This window comes from Neodiprion pinetum, chromosome 7, assembly GCF_021155775.2.
Source record: "Neodiprion pinetum isolate iyNeoPine1 chromosome 7, iyNeoPine1.2, whole genome shotgun sequence".
NCBI classification, from domain to species: Eukaryota; Metazoa; Arthropoda; class Insecta; order Hymenoptera; family Diprionidae; genus Neodiprion; species Neodiprion pinetum.
This window is the reverse complement of record NC_060238.1, coordinates 23,506,234-23,522,646: the sequence shown is the minus strand read 5'-3', so window position 1 is coordinate 23,522,646 and position 16,413 is coordinate 23,506,234. Positions and strand designations below refer to the sequence as shown.

At 43.2% G+C, this 16,413-nt stretch overlaps 1 protein-coding gene across 6 annotated transcripts in view; it reads right to left on the bottom strand.

The window, feature by feature from the left end:
* Positions 1-1,566: 1,566 nt before the first annotated feature.
* The window catches only part of cv-c (crossveinless c), a 186,760-nt gene continuing 171,913 nt past the window's right edge, over positions 1,567-16,413 (bottom strand). For all 6 annotated transcript variants that reach the window (XM_069137569.1, XM_046633897.2, XM_046633896.2 and 3 more), the window contains 7 exons: positions 15,171-15,340; positions 5,156-6,860; positions 4,724-5,061; positions 4,468-4,619; positions 4,024-4,305; positions 3,764-3,943; positions 1,567-3,676 (listed from right to left, as the gene is read on the bottom strand). In XM_069137569.1, coding sequence (XP_068993670.1) covers positions 3,562-3,676; positions 3,764-3,943; positions 4,024-4,305; positions 4,468-4,619; positions 4,724-5,061; positions 5,156-6,860; positions 15,171-15,340 — 2,942 coding nt within the window. In that variant the 3' untranslated portion in view covers positions 1,567-3,561. The remainder of the gene's footprint in view (positions 3,677-3,763; positions 3,944-4,023; positions 4,306-4,467; positions 4,620-4,723; positions 5,062-5,155; positions 6,861-15,170; positions 15,341-16,413) is intronic.

The window sequence follows — 16,413 nt, the reverse complement described above, 5'->3', positions numbered from 1 at the left end:
ATTACGAAGGAAAATGCACCTGCTGAAAAATGTCGAAAACACAGGTTTTCGTTTTTTGGCTGTAACTTTTGATGCGTTGATCGCAGCGTATTGGGACTACGCTCAATCGATTTCTCCTGCAAAATTACGTCCGAATAGCGCCGCAATCAATTTATTCCAGCACTTTTCAAAATCGCGAAAATTTTCGCCAAAAATGCAAAGGGGTTAGCCTTACTTTTTCGTCATTTTTCGACGAAAAATTTTGGGTCTCAGATTCGTTTTGTATGACCCTTTCCTGACTAATTGGACCCCCAGGAACTCAGAAAACGCAGCGAAAAGAGCGTGGGATCAACAGGAGAGAAATTACGAAGGAAAATGCACCTGCTGAAAAATGTCGAAAACACAGGTTTTCGTTTTTTGGCTGTAACTTTTGATGCGTTGATCGCAGCGTATTGGGACTACGCTCAATCGATTTCTCCTGCAAAATTACGTCCGAATAGCGCCGCAATCAATTTATTCCAGCACTTTTCAAAATCGCGAAAATTTTCGCCAAAAATGCAAAGGGGTTAGCCTTACTTTTTCGTCATTTTTCGACGAAAAATTTTGGGTCTCAGATTCGTTTTGTATGACCCTTTTCTGACTAATTGGACCCCCAGGAACTCAGAAAACGCAGCGAAAAGAGCGTGGGATCAACAGGAGAGAAATTACGAAGGAAAATGCACCTGCTGAAAAATGTCGAAAACACAGGTTTTCGTTTTTTGGCTGTAACTTTTGATGCGTTGATCGCAGCGTATTGGGACTACGCCCAATCGATTTCTCCTGCAAAATTACGTCCGAATAGCGCCGCAATCAATTTATTCCAGCACTTTCCAAAGTCGCGAAAATTTCGCCAAAAATGCAAATGGGTTAGCCTTACTTTTTCTTTATTTCTAGATCGGAAATTTCTCGTCACAGATTCTATTCACAGGGTCAGATTATTCAATTCCTCGATCTTAGGGAATCGTTTACTGTGTCACATTTCACATCAACCCCTTTCACATGAAATGAAAAACGCATCCACATCGTCGTGGGATCATCACCAGAGAAATCACGAAGGTAATCCGTTGTTGTAGACTGCACCCTTATGTCTGTCGTCCGCAGCGAGGGGCGACTGTGGACAATTGATGTTGTCCGCAGATGCACGTATATCGAGTGTATCAACGATGTGATACCCCTGTTTCTCACAACACTACATCAAATACCTGCGGTGTTTCTTGATATTTTCCATGTTTACTCTTCGCCTTATCTGTCAGTTTTTTTTTCCATTTTTTATTTCGATAGCCTATTGCATTGTTCTGTAAAAAACCAAATTGCAAAACTGAAAGGGTTAAATACAGCGTGTATCTATATGCATGCTGGTTTCTCAGAAAGTAGGTCGAAATGTTTATCTAAAAACAGATATTAGCGGAAAGAGAAGTGATGAATTATGAATATTGCTTCATGACATTTGAGGTATTCCAGGCTGAGTTTGTCTTATCATTTGTTGTGTTCAGTACTTTTGATTGATTAAACTCCACAAGAAGCATTGACAGTAACAACATTCAGCAGTAATCAAAATCATTTTTTAATGAATATATGCATATATATTCGTTATGACATAACAATATACATATTTACAACCTATCAAGACACGAATTGTATTGAATAAAGACGATATATTCATATATATTGTAACATGAAGACACATTTTCCTCCCTTTTTGTATCATTACTGGCTTTTGTAGACACAAAAATATCTTACATCATTTATAAATATCATATGTGTTTATATATATGTACGTAATTTATATCATTTCATCAAATATTCTAGATCAGTAATATAATAATGTAACATATAACAATATCATACATACAATATATATTTATATATATGGAATACAAATTTCATACATTTCCTTCCATGAATGCATACGTAGTTCTATAATCATATATAATGTAAGTGACTAGTTTTAGTTAGAAAACATTCATCATAATGTACCACGTAAGAATACAATATTATGCGCATTCGTTCATAATACCCGGGTCCAACCGAACAACGTGGTCCCTAAATTTCGAATCCCTTCCTGACGAAAATGAATCAAGAACATAAATTTTTCTTATAATATAAAATTTTTATTACCTTGACAAACCAATTGAAGAAATTTGTCCCCAGGTGCAAGCATTTCGTGATAAAGCTATATGCTCACCGAAACGATCACCTAATGCGACAGTAACGTTCAGTTAGAACGAGACTAGGTAGTTTCCAGAATTTTCCGGAACAAGAAATATATGAATAAAAAGATTTAGAAATGTGGATTCTGTTGTTTGATTTATATAATATAAATTTTCGTGGGAAAATCACGAGCAATCGCGAAATAACCAAAAAAAGAAACAAACGAATAAACTCTTCAGGTCCGAGATGTTTTCGTATTGAGATAATTGGTCATGCTTTGCGTAGCTTTTCAAAACTTTTCAATATTATAACAACACTATGGCGTATTTCAGTTTGGAGGTAAATTTTCAACTATAAATGAGGTACATTCATTAATACGTACATACATTCATATATATGTATATTACAAGTATTATCTTATGATTAAAAACGTCAACATGTATTACAGGTATATAATTTGTGCATGTGTATGCGTGCGTATATATAGATGCGTAGTTTATTTTGTTTTTACACATATTACTTGCGTATACTTGCGTGCGTCATGTGATTTATTTACTTTGTTGTGTATATATAATTAAAAATGGCATTTGGTCCAAAAAAAAAAATATATATATATATGTATATATATTTTCATTTATATTTATATTCATGTATAAAACTCTTTAGCGTATTATTTATATAACTCTTTTATAATGTATTATATATTGCCTAATTATATATTCACTGTTATTATCAATAATTATTACTTTTTATATAGTAACAATAAAACTTCATTATACTTCAATATTAAAATTGTATATTCATTCATTTATAACATTCAGATTATATATAATATCTTGTACGAAGTTTTTGTGTTTTTTATATATATATATATATATATTCTTCTCCCCATCTCACATAATATTTACAACTTAACAATTATCATTTCTGTTTAGCATCCTTTCGATTTGCTTTACTTGCTTTCTTCTCGTTTACTGCCTCTCCTAACCGGAAGAATATCTTTAATTCGAGTATTCGCACCACTTTAAAAAAGCGTTTTAAAAATCTTCTCGTTAAAAGTACCGCGTTGCGAAAATTGAGTTATTTGTTAAAAAAAAATTCGCAGATCAATCCGTCGAGATTGCCATTCTTTTAAAACTTACGAGATAAAAGATTCTAGATATACTTTAAAAGAAAAAAAAGCATATACATTTTGACTTGTTTACAGCACGGGAGATTCGTTCTTCCACGTGGCAAAGGGGTGACCGATCTATCACTGAACTTTCCTCACTGTTCCTCGTCAATGGCCGGCTCAACCCTCCGTAAATCCATCAGGATTCTTCGCTCCTTGTGTTGTTGACCAGACGAACCGCCATGCAACAACGTTCCTCGTTGTTGCACGGTGGGCTTTTCTCAGACCTTGCTTTCAGGTCCGTCGGTGGTGTGCTTGAACGAGTTACGAATCTTGCTAAGATGCAGGGCGCTTATATGACCGTAGCTTTTGTTGTACCAATCGGGTGTCCGTCCCCTTTAAGCAGCAAAAGAAGGAGAAAATTACGGCCAACTGTTTAGCTAGACCAGAAAAAAACGCGGCGTCTCTCGAATTTCTACTCACTTTGTGTCCACTCTTGAAAGGTGCATTATCCTCGATTTTCCACTGCCACATGGCTCGATCAGGTAACGCGATGCCAAAACGATTCCTCGCGTACCGCCTAGCATCACCGGTGCTTCCGGATGCTCGACGGAAGTTTCCACGATGACGCAAGCGCCCTTCGGCAGGTCATTTCGCCATGATCTGAAGGGTGGTTAACCGGATCGTTAGAATCGGTAAACTACAAGTTTCGGAATTCTCGTAACAGCGGAGTCATGTCTTACCTTAAAACGCAGTAGTCCCTGGCCGGAAGTGGGCTCATGTTTCCGGTGGCGTATTGGAACACCTCCACATTAGCGTCAAGCTTATTGACCAGTCTGTACTTCAGGAGTTGAGGATCCCAGATGTGTCTTTCCCTCAGAACCCGGTGCAGCAACTCGTTTGGAGGTGCCTCGACTTCCGTCGAAGCTCGCCACAATCGGAGCGGGTGTCCGTCTCCGACTTTTTTGTAAGCAACCTCGACGCCCGGATCAGCTGGATTGTTTATACTGACCCAACCTCGACTTCTGTTCATTGGTAAAAGAGAAACTTTGTCAAAACCCGCGGACGGTTTTTGGTTTCCAAGAGTTGTAAGAAACAACTGTTTATCAAATCCCGGAGCATCGACCTCGGGTGCGGTGTCTTGGAATGAAAGAAAACTACCTCGGTTCAAAATTACTATTACTCACTTTTCGCGAGCTTCCTTCAGCAGTGCGGTTGTACAAGCGTAAAGATACCCTCTCCAGTCCTGTTTGAACTCGGAACCAAGTTCCTCCAAACCGACGGGCACACTCTCTTCCATGTAATTGAAACGACACTGAGTAAGCATGTCTGAGGAAACCTGGGCATTGCGAAAAAGAAGAACCGTATGATTAGTCATCGTTCCGATTAGGTGATGGATTGAATATCGCAAAGTAAAACTATTGACTAACGTATCTCACTTACCATGAATAGTTCACGATGCGTCTTAATCAAGTACAGAAGACAGTCGTTCGCCGCTTTGTTCTCGGACAATTCCCTCTGATCGGGTATACCGACGGTTTTCCTTCGCCTCGGAGAAACGCTGTTAGACCTGTTAGAAACGTTGGTCATAGTGTGGTTGAAGTGAAACAAACTGGGAGCTAGACAAACGGCCAAGTTCGAGGCGGTCATCTGATTGAAAGGCGAGTTGTTCGCCACGTGGTTCAGGAAGTCCAGAAGCGCTTCGAGAGCCTCCCGATGTTCGTCGGGAAGAAGTAGAAGTACGCATTGAACAGCGTCTGGTCTGATCTCCGCCGGAACATCTGTGAGGTATGATAAAAGAATGGTGTCAGAGGTGAAAGAGTTGAAACAAGCCGTCATCGTAATCACCGCGTCACCTCGTGGAATGAAACTCACGTTGAAATATAGCGATGAAAGTTTCAGACAGCTTATTCGTTAGCAGTGACTCGGGCAGCTCCCTGAAGTACTGCTTGACGAGATCGGCAACATCGAAAGCCTGTTGTCCGTCAAAGTTGATGTTGTCACCCTGGGTCTCGGTCATAACTTTGAGCGTCTGGATCCTGGACCTGAGTCCACTTTTTCGGAATATCCCAATCTGGTCGAGAGCATTGGCCCTGAGCCACCTGAGGGCGATCTGAATGCACTTGGGAAGCGCCTGACCTGTGCGTTGAAGGGACAGTAGCAGCGGAACGCCGAATACAGTCTTGTCCTTGTAGTCGGGGGTCTTGATCTTCCGTATGAACTTCGGAAGCTCCCAATTCCACCCGGTCCTATGGGTCGGGCAGTACCGTTCCATGCAGGCGGTGAGCTTGAGCAGCGCAAGCTTTCTGAGGACCAGCAGCTGCCCGCAGGACATGGAGGCCATGGCGCGAGAGCAGAGAGGGTCGAGAGGTTCAGGGTACAGAGATCCCCTCTGAAAGCTGTGCCACCTGACGACGGAACCCTTGTGTCTCGGAGACTCCTCTTCCTGGTCGGAATCCCTGCTGGCAACCGTCGAGCTGCTCTCCTGGCTTCCGGCAAGCTCTGAGCTCCTGGACCTGGACTTCTCTCTGTAGACAGTGACGTCCTTAGCCAGAGGCGCCTCTTCCCGGTACAAATCCTCCCTGCCGCGTCTAAAGCTTTTGTACAACCTCTCGTCCCGTTTACCGGTAGTAGTCAAGGCAGTCTTCTCCTCCTGACTCTGGTTGAACTTGTCCCTGTACCTCTGCGACTCTTTGCCCAGATTCAGACTCCCCCCTCTGTTACCGACCGGTGTTTGATCCTTCGGTGACTGGGGATGAGTCGAGACGTATTCCAGAACCTTGGTGTGGTTGCTGTTAGCGTCCTTAAAGTACCTGTGTCTCCAGCTGGTTGGCTGGCACTCCGAGTCACTGAGGGCGCCTTGGTCCTCCCGGGTTCCACGATGCAGGAAACGACGGGGCCTGTTTAGCTTCGTCCTGGTGGGCGTTGGGACGGGCCCACCACCTTGGGAACCGTCGGAACAGTAACTCGAGGAATCGTCGCCGAATGGACTGAGGTTACTGGCGAGTGGCGAGGCCGGCAGATGGAAGGGCGACGACGGAAGCGTCAGTGGTGATGGTGGGAGGTGGAGGGGCGAGGGGGGCCCAAGGTCGTTGAAGGATACGGGCGCCGGACCGGTAGGCGAAACGTCGACGCAGTTTAGGTCCTTCATCTTCTGCTGCATGGATATAACGTCGAGGACCTGAGGACCGCTGATCACGACGCCGTCGCGGTTCTGCCGCTTCCGCCTCCTCGACTTCAGGGACTCTACCCTGCGCAAGAAGGCCTTGGCACTGTCCTTGAGCCGCTCGGATCCCGTTCGTCTGAAACGGGGTCCCAGCTCGTCGGGAACCGGACCAGGCGGAAGACTGCCGTATTTGAGGGTGTCCAACATCGTATCCTCGGCTTCTTCGGCCTCTAAACGATCCTCGAGGGAGTCGTCGTCGTCCTCTGGCCTCGCGTTCTCGTCGACGATCGCCTGGAGCTTTTCAACGTTGGCCTGAGTTACATCGCCAACCCTTGACCACCGTCTCGTCTTTTTTTCGAAGGTCCAGTTCTCGCTCAAGGCGCACTGGTTGTCCTCGTCCGAGTCTTCGCCACCCTGTCAACAGCGGATAGAGAGAGTTGTTTTGACGTTCTCAAGTATGCAAACATTAAGCGACGAACTACGATTTGGCCAACGAATTCGTAACGGTCAACAGACCATCACGGTGACTCATCGTGTTGTGGTAGATTCTGTGTGTGTGTACCGTAATTAACGAACCCGTGACCGATTCACTCATTACAGTGACGTCACGGTGTTTACCGAAAAATTGGAAAGGGGACAGGGTTGTTGGAGTAAACGCGAGGGTAAACGAGTCGGGTCACAGCTGGTCCCTAATAGCTAGCAAACTCCAAACTCTAACGACTTGTGCTTTCCGTACAAATTAGAACGCGGGATAAATGGTGGAACATGACGTGTCTCTTTCTAACTGTTGAATTATCATCGTGCGCTATGGCGCCACTTAAGATATTCTGTGTTAGTGTGTGTGTGTGTGTAAGACGCTGGGAACTGGTGAGCACTAATTAACACCGACCATCTCTGCAGGACTTCTTGATGCCGGAAAGAAAAGAAGATTCAACCAACAGTGCTTACGTGTACGTCTAATATCATAAAGTTGCAATGTCGTAAGTTGGCGCGTTTGACACTTGCAACGAGTTTTAATATGCACCGATATATTTCATCCCTTTTAGAGGAAAACGTGACTTTTCTTTGCTTCGTCTTTGCTATCTCGACTGAATATTAAATAATTGTGTCAATATATTGAGCATATGTCATCAGTGGAGATTGGAATAGCAATGTTTACATACATTGCTTGAAACTGATATGAGAGTGTGCTTTGAGTTACAAGTTTATACCGATTTTCAACTATGGACTGAAACACGTGGCCTGATAGTTTGTTGGAATTCTACCGAGACTCTTCGATGTTTCCAGGTCGTTGAACGTCCTGAATCGAGACTCCCCGGTACAATGGAGTTCAGAACGGTTCTCTACAGAATGGAGTTGAAGTTGTGCGATCATCTCGAGAAGAGTGGTGCGAAATTGGAGGTTTACGAAAAAAAAATCGTCTGTCAAGAAGAAGTTAACGAATCGGTGAAGAAGAACCGACGAGAAAAGAGTAGAAAGGAGAGGATGAAAGTAGGCCGTTTAAATACAGTCCTCGTTGGCGGAAACTGCATCAGTGCAGCAGCATCAGTAGCGGGTGGCAATGAGTTGCACCATTGAGACTTGAGGCGATGAAGAGAAATCTGGCAAAGAAGAGGAAGAACAAGAATAAGAATACGAATAAGAAGAAGAAGAAGAAGAAGAAGGAGGAGAACAAGTCTGAGGTGCAGCGATCGAGGGAGTAGCTTGGGCCCGCAAAAATAGACCCCGACCCTCCTATTAATAGCTTATCTTAAAATTATCGCGTTTAGGGTGTCAGTTGCGGCGGTCTTCGGCAACGATTACTTAACGCGTAACCAACGTCGGTCGTTCGGTTTGTTTCGGTTGACGACCGATTTAAAACCCGCACGCTACGCACGAGGTTTCGAAAATCCGTACCGAAAAAGAACTGGCAACTTAGGCCTCGCGGCCCGCCTACGTCACGGGTTAACCATTTTCGAATGCTTTTCCAGGTCAATCTTTTTTGACAATTTATTCGTCCGTGTGCATGCCTGCGCCTCGCTTCTGGCCCTTATACCAACCACCATCACGTCTATTTCAAGCCGATGTAGATATACCGAACGGTCGTTGACGGTGTTTGGATTTCATAACGGTGACGCGGTCTTTCCTTATTCGATGCTAAGGATCTTCGTATACTTGATTATTCTTTACCGCGTCCTTTTCGACACTTGGATAATGCCGCAATAAGTACACAGGGTGCAAGTAGTTGAACCGACGTTTGATTCTTTTCTTTTTTTCTTTTTCTTTTTTTTTTTATTTGAAAGAGAGGTTTTTTAAACCTACGATTCTCGATACATACGGCATGCTGGACAAAAGAACGCTCCCGGTGACCGACTGACGTCACTTCCGCTCGTTCGACTCCAACGAACAGCTTTGTACTACCGCGTGGTACAATTATCGTCAACGGGTGACCAACTGCATCCAGCCCGCACCCTGATGTAATGAATTGATCACGACCCAGGATACGAATAATGGATAGGTAAATAACTGAGTTGCGATGGGTTTGTGGATAACGAATAAAGAAGCATCTAACTCGCTGAATGATTTTTAACTCACCGTAATCTCGGAACCTGAGCTTAAATACGACTCTTTATTGTGAAACAATAATTTCCGTATTCAATTTCCGTCATATCTTTGATCTCGAGATTTAATCCATGCCCGAAGTCGAGCCAATTAAGCTTCCGGTACATTTCCAAATACCCACCTACCGCATCTCTAATCCCCGTAATTTACTAACAATAAAAAATTGCGTTTCTCTTCCATTTGGTATACCGTCAAAATAAGATCAATAAACACGCGCGAGTTTCTTCCGTCTCACAAAAACAAACTGGCTAATGAAAAAGCATCATTTTTGGTGTTTTCACACCGCCCCGCTTCGGTTGCACACTGCGGTACACAGTTCCCTCAATTACGGGCGGATGCAAAAGAAACTCGAGTAACTCGAGCTCGAGGGGTTAATAGCTCTCGATGTGGACCAATTTAGGCAGCGCACTAACCTCTGAGGGAATTGGCCGTAGTTTCTTTTTTTCTATTTTCCCCTTTTCTACTTTGTTTTTCTCTCGTCGCTTTTTCCTATCGTTTTTTAATTTCACTCTCGAGTTTAGGTCGCAGCTCTTTGCAACGGGACCAACGCGACCTTTTAAGCCTCCTCCTCCTCCTCCACTTACACACGACCACCGCATGTCGTATTTTTAGTTATGCATAACGAAAACAAGACTGGGAACCGCTGCACGTATCCACACTTCGTCAAGTCCCCATAAATTTCTAGTTTTGTTTGCTATAAAGTCCTTGTAACATTCTTCAGTTTTACATCGTAATTGAAAAAAAACAAAATACAGTTCCTAGTACGAAATGAATATTTCTTTTCATTACGGTTGTACAATATTATCTTTCGGCTATAATTGCGATAATTTGATACCGGTGAACCAATGAATCTGATATTTTGAGGTCTCGATAGTGTCAAGAAAAAAAAAAAAAAATAATAATTTGCCAAGAAACCGGGAACACTTTAATATTTACTTGTACCACATATTTTCCAATACCAAATTTAATCAAATTTTCCAACAACGGGGTGAAATGAAATTCGTATCAACGTACAACATCCGGCGACTTGCACGCCACCGTCGATCTTTATTTCCATCTATAAACTCCTCGCTTATTTTCGAACGTATTCAGCCCTCATGCACCGACGGACGATGCGGGTCGAGTACATCCGAAACCTCAACCCCGACTCCATTTTCTTTTAGGCTTAATTGCCGTTCCCCTCCATGGTTTTGCCTATAAACAGACCTTTTAACCGTGACGACCCACACACCGTCCATCAGCAACAGTTCTCTCCTCGCCTCGTTAGGACGAAATCTTACGTAATCGGCGATACACCCACGATTCGACCGATGATGATACGCGTGTCTGCGTTTTATCATCGTGCCCACGTTGCGATTCTCGAATTCACACACCCGCAACCCGCGCGAAGATCCTCCGAGATTCGTTGCGCTTCTTATGGGGGCGAGGATATCGCGAAGAACGGTAAGTCTTATTCCACACTGTGCTTGTCGTTGACTTGATAAATGCTCTGGGCGAAGCAGCGACGTTACATAACCACTTATTAGCCACGGAATGAGATTACTCTAGTTGAAAATGCATTTCTAACCGGTACCGTTATATGTGACCAGTAGCCTGTGCATATCCCACCTATGCATCGGATTCTCTTTTACAATCATTCTACCGATTACCTCAAAACACAATTATACGTAACAGAAAATCAATACTTTCGATACTGATCAGTTCTTTCGTTCAATTCGAATCAATTTTCTTCCAATTTCTTGTAATGCGTCACGTATTGTACCTGCTCCAAAAAGTGTAAGTTGTTTGTTTACAATAACGGCAGTTTCAAATGCTGTATGAACTTCTATAGAATATCTTTTAGTATCGGTAAAACACTATTTAACGTCAACACAATAGTATCTGTTGTCAATCTAAAGCTATATCTGACTTTCAAGTTCCCAATCAAGCACAAAAATTGTTCTACAGTAGCCCACACCGGCCAATTTTGGTCAATTTTGAAACCGCCAATTTTTTACACAGTATATATATATGATCGGTGTAAAATCTTTCATCGATAAATGTGCATGAGTAATTATTGTGCAAAAATATTGAACGTAAATGTATCAAGGTGAGAATCGTCGAAGTGGGAGCGAAGAAGATGATGCGGCTTGTGAGATCGGGAGAGATGCGCTCGAGTGAAATCTTATAGAGATCGGTAAAAGGCGGTCTTTATGACCGGTAGGATGTTAAATAAATATCGACGAGAGAGGTGCGAGATACGCGGGATCGTCGGGCATCCGCGTTCTAACTTTGCGAGTGCTCGCATCTAACTAGCTGACACAAGAGTACAAAGCGTGCGTGTGTGTACGCGCATACGAACGCATCCATGCACGAGGTGCATACATGCGCAAAACTGCAACGCTACCGACAAGACGATGACGAGATATTGAATACCAGACTCGCCAGACTGCTTGGCACACAGCGTTCGATTGAACGAAAGAGAGAAAGATAGAGAGAGAAAGAGAAAGAGCACAAAAAAAAAAAAAAAAAAAGGAAAGAAAAGAAAAAGGGAGAATAAAGTTAATGCAAAAAGAGCCGCCGTCGAAAGAATAAAAGCAACAAGTGTAAGAGCTGCGGCAGCGGCTCGATTCGAAATCGAGAAATCTACCGAGACCAGATCGTTAACGAGATCCGCGCGTGCAGTTTCCTGCGATTTTAAAACCGGCTGAACTGCCAGGACACCGCGATTGCTTTGCGCGATGCAGGTATAAAATAAAATAATTGCCTCGTAGCGTCGAATGGATAACTAAGAAAATTCCACCATTTCCGCTGTTTTTTATTTTACACTCTCCTATTTTTATTTATTTTATTTTATTTCTTTTATTTCTCTTCGATGTGGGTTTATAATTTTGTGCTTAACGAATCACCGGTTCAAGATTGATATTTTTCTTCCTTCCAATTCTCGTCGAATTTTCAGAAAATATTGATCGTCGATGATTCTCACAGGCGTAGCTTCCACATCTTCTGTAACCGGAGTAAGTGAAATTCGTTTTTTGATTTTTTTTTTTTCTTGTCTTTCGAAGGCGGTTTTTGCGCAGGCGGGTAAACTGTGGTATACATATATGTATTAAACATTCCGAGATACCGGTATTACCGCTTACAATATTAGCCAACTTTTTCCCCTAGTAGGGAACCTGTTAACCTGTTCACCAGCAGCACCAGCAGCAGCACCAAGATATAGAATGCGGGTATAATTCCTCCGTTGAGTTGAGCCGATTTGCTGCGCTGTATATCAAAGGCGTGAGCCGCGTAGTGGTATTGAAATATTCATTACGTTATTAATAATCACTGTGAAACAATACGGATCGGTTGTTATTTTCTTGCGTTATATCAAACGACGGTATAACCGCAAATCTCTGGCCACCGCTCAAGTTTCAAATATACTTATAACAGATTCTTCCCACGCCTCGCTAGATTGCGGGAAACGAATCAATTCGCCACACAAAAGTCGACGGTCTAACTTTTCACCAATCTATCTTCGTTTTGCCGCAAGTGTTTGTGTAATATATAAATAAAATCGAGCGAAAATTATTGAGTGAAAAAATAAAATTTACCAATACATTTATTCTTCGATAGTTTTGTGGAAAATTTTTACAAATATACCTACTTCGAATTTTAATACAACGATTGCTGATAATTTTCGTTTCAAACTGAATTTTTCACAAATTACTAGCTTACGTCAATCTTTTCCTCGGCTACTTTTCAGTTCATTTCAAAAATTTTTGTACGATGCAATATCAAAAATTAATTCCAAGAATTTCGTAGAGAATTCATTCGCAAATATAATCAGACCTGATTTATGATCAAATATTTTACAAGCAAGATGATTTTGTTATTTTTACACGAAAAAAGTACCTACTTGATAATATGATAATTTGAGTTTTAAAATTCAAAATTTTTATCACGCTATTGCGTTGGTCAACTTGACGGTTTTGGAAAAAAGATTTTTTTATTGATCCTCGGGCACCCGTCAGTCCGACTGACATTCCGCATCGATCTAAAGACAATTTGAGTCGCAAGCGCGGCTTAAGTCGAGTAAAATACAGGTGCTGCTGCACGCCGAGCCGCGCTGTCTGCCGCTCCTGTCACACGAGGCTTCAACCTGTTCGGTGTTTTACGCATACCTGCTGCGTACAAACTATACACATATACGTAAAACTTATACGCAGAGAGAGATGCGTAATTACCGGCGATGTTTGACGCGAAAGAGCCGCGGTGCCGGGGCGTGACGAATGGTTTGAAAAAAGTGAGACTGCACCTAGCCTTGGATCCTGAACCTCGTTCGTTTCATCCACGAGGATAGCGAGCTGCGGCCAACTTCAGAGGGTCGGGAATTGTGGTATAAAAGGTATTAAAGGAAGACGAAGGATCATTTTCGTAATTTTGATATCGCCTCGTGCGTAGCTAATACGGTATAAACGGAGTGGCATTTATTTTTCATTGAAAACGAAGTCTATGAAAAGTTCTAATGCTATTATATCCGACAAGCAACGATTTATGATATTTTATTCGCCACGACTGCAACTGACAATTTCATAGAATAGCCAGAAGGGACAGCAGCTGCTGGCATGCGGAAAATATGAACGATGTATAGGGTGGAAGTATGGGGAAGTTAGAAAGGTGGGTATAACGAATAATTTTCCAGGATCATCCTCGTTTCCGTGACCTGAGTTGATTACGGGTGTAAGGTAAAAGGAAACCGATCGCACCTGCGCGACTGAATCGGACAAAGTTGAGAGGAACGTGAAATGTATTTAGCTCGAAGCACACGTCAAAACCATTTATGGCGATGAAAGTTACAAACTCGAGGTGTTACCCCGAATTGCAATCGCCGGTTTTCGACTCGAACAAAATTATTTCCGGTAATTCCAAATTATCGCCGTAAGGCACCGAGAAAGTTGGCGCATCGATGTATAGGATCAAGTCCTTCCAGACGATGATCGAATCGTCATCGTCACCTGGAAGTTGCCTCTCGTCGACCAGAGTGATTCCGTTTTACCTACGCCCATGACGGCAGACGACGCGACGCGATTGCCTTCGAGCCAGCAACAAATGGCCGTAATCAACCCTGAGCAACCCCGATCACGTGATGATGTTTGATTGGTATTCAAAGCGTAGGGAAGTGCATCGCCGTTGACGATCCCTCTCGAAGCTGATCCCCGTAATAAGAATAGCCCAGAACGTACGTTGAGCGCGTTGTGTGCTTTCACCGTGTGCATAACAATGACCATGTTTTCAAACGTGTCATAAGACCCTCGACTCGATTGCATACCAAGTGGCTGCAGGTAGATGCAAAGGTACACGGGACTGCAGCGAGTCGTGCCTCAAAAAGGCAAGGAGGATGATGGCGATAATAATAGGCGTATGTAAAACAGACTCGGTGTTCACCGTCCTCGGAAGAGGCAAGAAACCCTGCAGCAGCCCGTCACTTTTCACCATCCGAGTTTAATCTAAGAGTACGGATCTGGGAATCCATTTGCGATTAGTCCGCAGGGCCACTTCGGACGGCCTTGTCAACCTCCGGCTCAACTTCCACGAAGAGTCTTTTTCCACCGTCTCCATCCGACCTGCGCTATTTTTCCGAGGTGTATTTAGGACCCAACTCCCTAAGAAGATCGCATACCTCGATTTCTTTTCACGGGGATATTTTAAATGCCGCGTAAGGTTCCTTTTTAGGATACAACAAAGTATAAACGACGCAAAACTCCAGTCGGAGGAAGCGGGCAATAACCGTTATAAAAGGTACGCCCAGGTTGGCACGAGAACAATATTTAAAGACTATGGAAATGGATATCGGAAGTCCCTAAAACTCTGACCGTCACCTGAGACTTCATCGACTCTTATCGATGGTTGAGTACGACCATTTTCTATGTCGGGATCTTTGGTGCTGAGACCATGTAGACGGTAAATCGCGTGGTTTTCAACAAGTACAATTTCGAGCTCGACAAATGATTGGTGAAGGCACTGGTTTGGTACCGTAATTCGAGTAGTCGAATGGTAATTAGAAATTGACGGGTGGCGTGGAGAAATGGATGCAGGGTTTTCCCAATCACCGGACGATCGACTCCCTGAATGAATGACCGATTTTTTTTTTCAACTCACCGGTTTACTGTGGCTGGTGGTGTGATGGTGGTGGGAGTGATGAGTGTCGAGTTTCATGTTGGCGCAGCGATTCAAGGCGTGCAACCTCCTGAATAGACTCTGCAGAGAATCGGCATCAAGGAAAGGATGGTCCTTGGCTACCCCAGAAACCTCGATCGGAAACTGGTAATCTGAAACAGCGAGAAGAAGACAAGTTGTTCATTTAGTCTCCAAAGAGTTTTTCATTTTCTTTTTTTGGTTTGGAGGGTGACGATTTGCATCAGGAACATAGCGAGGCACAGATCGTTCATTATTGGACAGTTTCATGGTGCGAGATGACAATGTAAGAATATAGCGTTTGAAAAACGTCAAGAACAACGTCATCTCCGATTACGGATGTGATCTCTCGGGCAGTCCTAGCCGGTCCTCGACTCGACGAACCGAGTCTTTTGTGTTGGTCGACTTGCGCAACCCGCCTAGTGCAGCCCTGTGTCCCGACCCAGATCTTGTGATCCAGATCTTGATCTATGATCTTGGTGCGCGATCATTCGTGACCCGAGCCGTATTGAAACGAGGAGTCCGATTCCCCGTTGTTCCTGCCCACTTAGCGCTAATTTTTCTTTCTCCTTTCTCATCCCACCAGCTCATTGTCAGGACGGACAACGACCACGATAATTAGCTGTAAGTAATAACCCTGCGCCTCCGCGCAATCTCCTAGGACAAGGCTCGTGCCTTACCGAGGATCATTCTAATTGGGGTTTCAGGTACTTGTTTGTTTTCTACTGTCTCGACGTCCGTTCAACGAATCAATTAGCACCGTTACACAGTACGAGCATTAGGAAAACTCCGATAAGGGATCTCTTTGAGGGTCAGCGATGGGGGGGAGAAAACATCAAAAGATCGAGCATAGACGAAGCCTAAGCATTTTACTTTTTCTTTTCTTTTTTTGTACATGTATTAAAACACCAGTATTGAATTCGGACATTGAAATTTTGGCTTATCTCCGTTGCCGGAAAGTTGCAGCGCGGTTAGTTTTACGCCGGGGAAAAGAAGCACGATTATGTAATTACTCCGAATTAAGTTAACGACTGTATTTGTCGTATACTCGGTGTTGGGGAAGGTTAAATAAAACATTTCTCACACTGTCAAACCGACGGTTTTTATCATCATGTACCGTCTACGTGACGAATCGAACGTTGCGTTTCTTACATATTACCTATATCCGATGGCTATCGAATCGAAGATTCAAATTGATCTGACATGT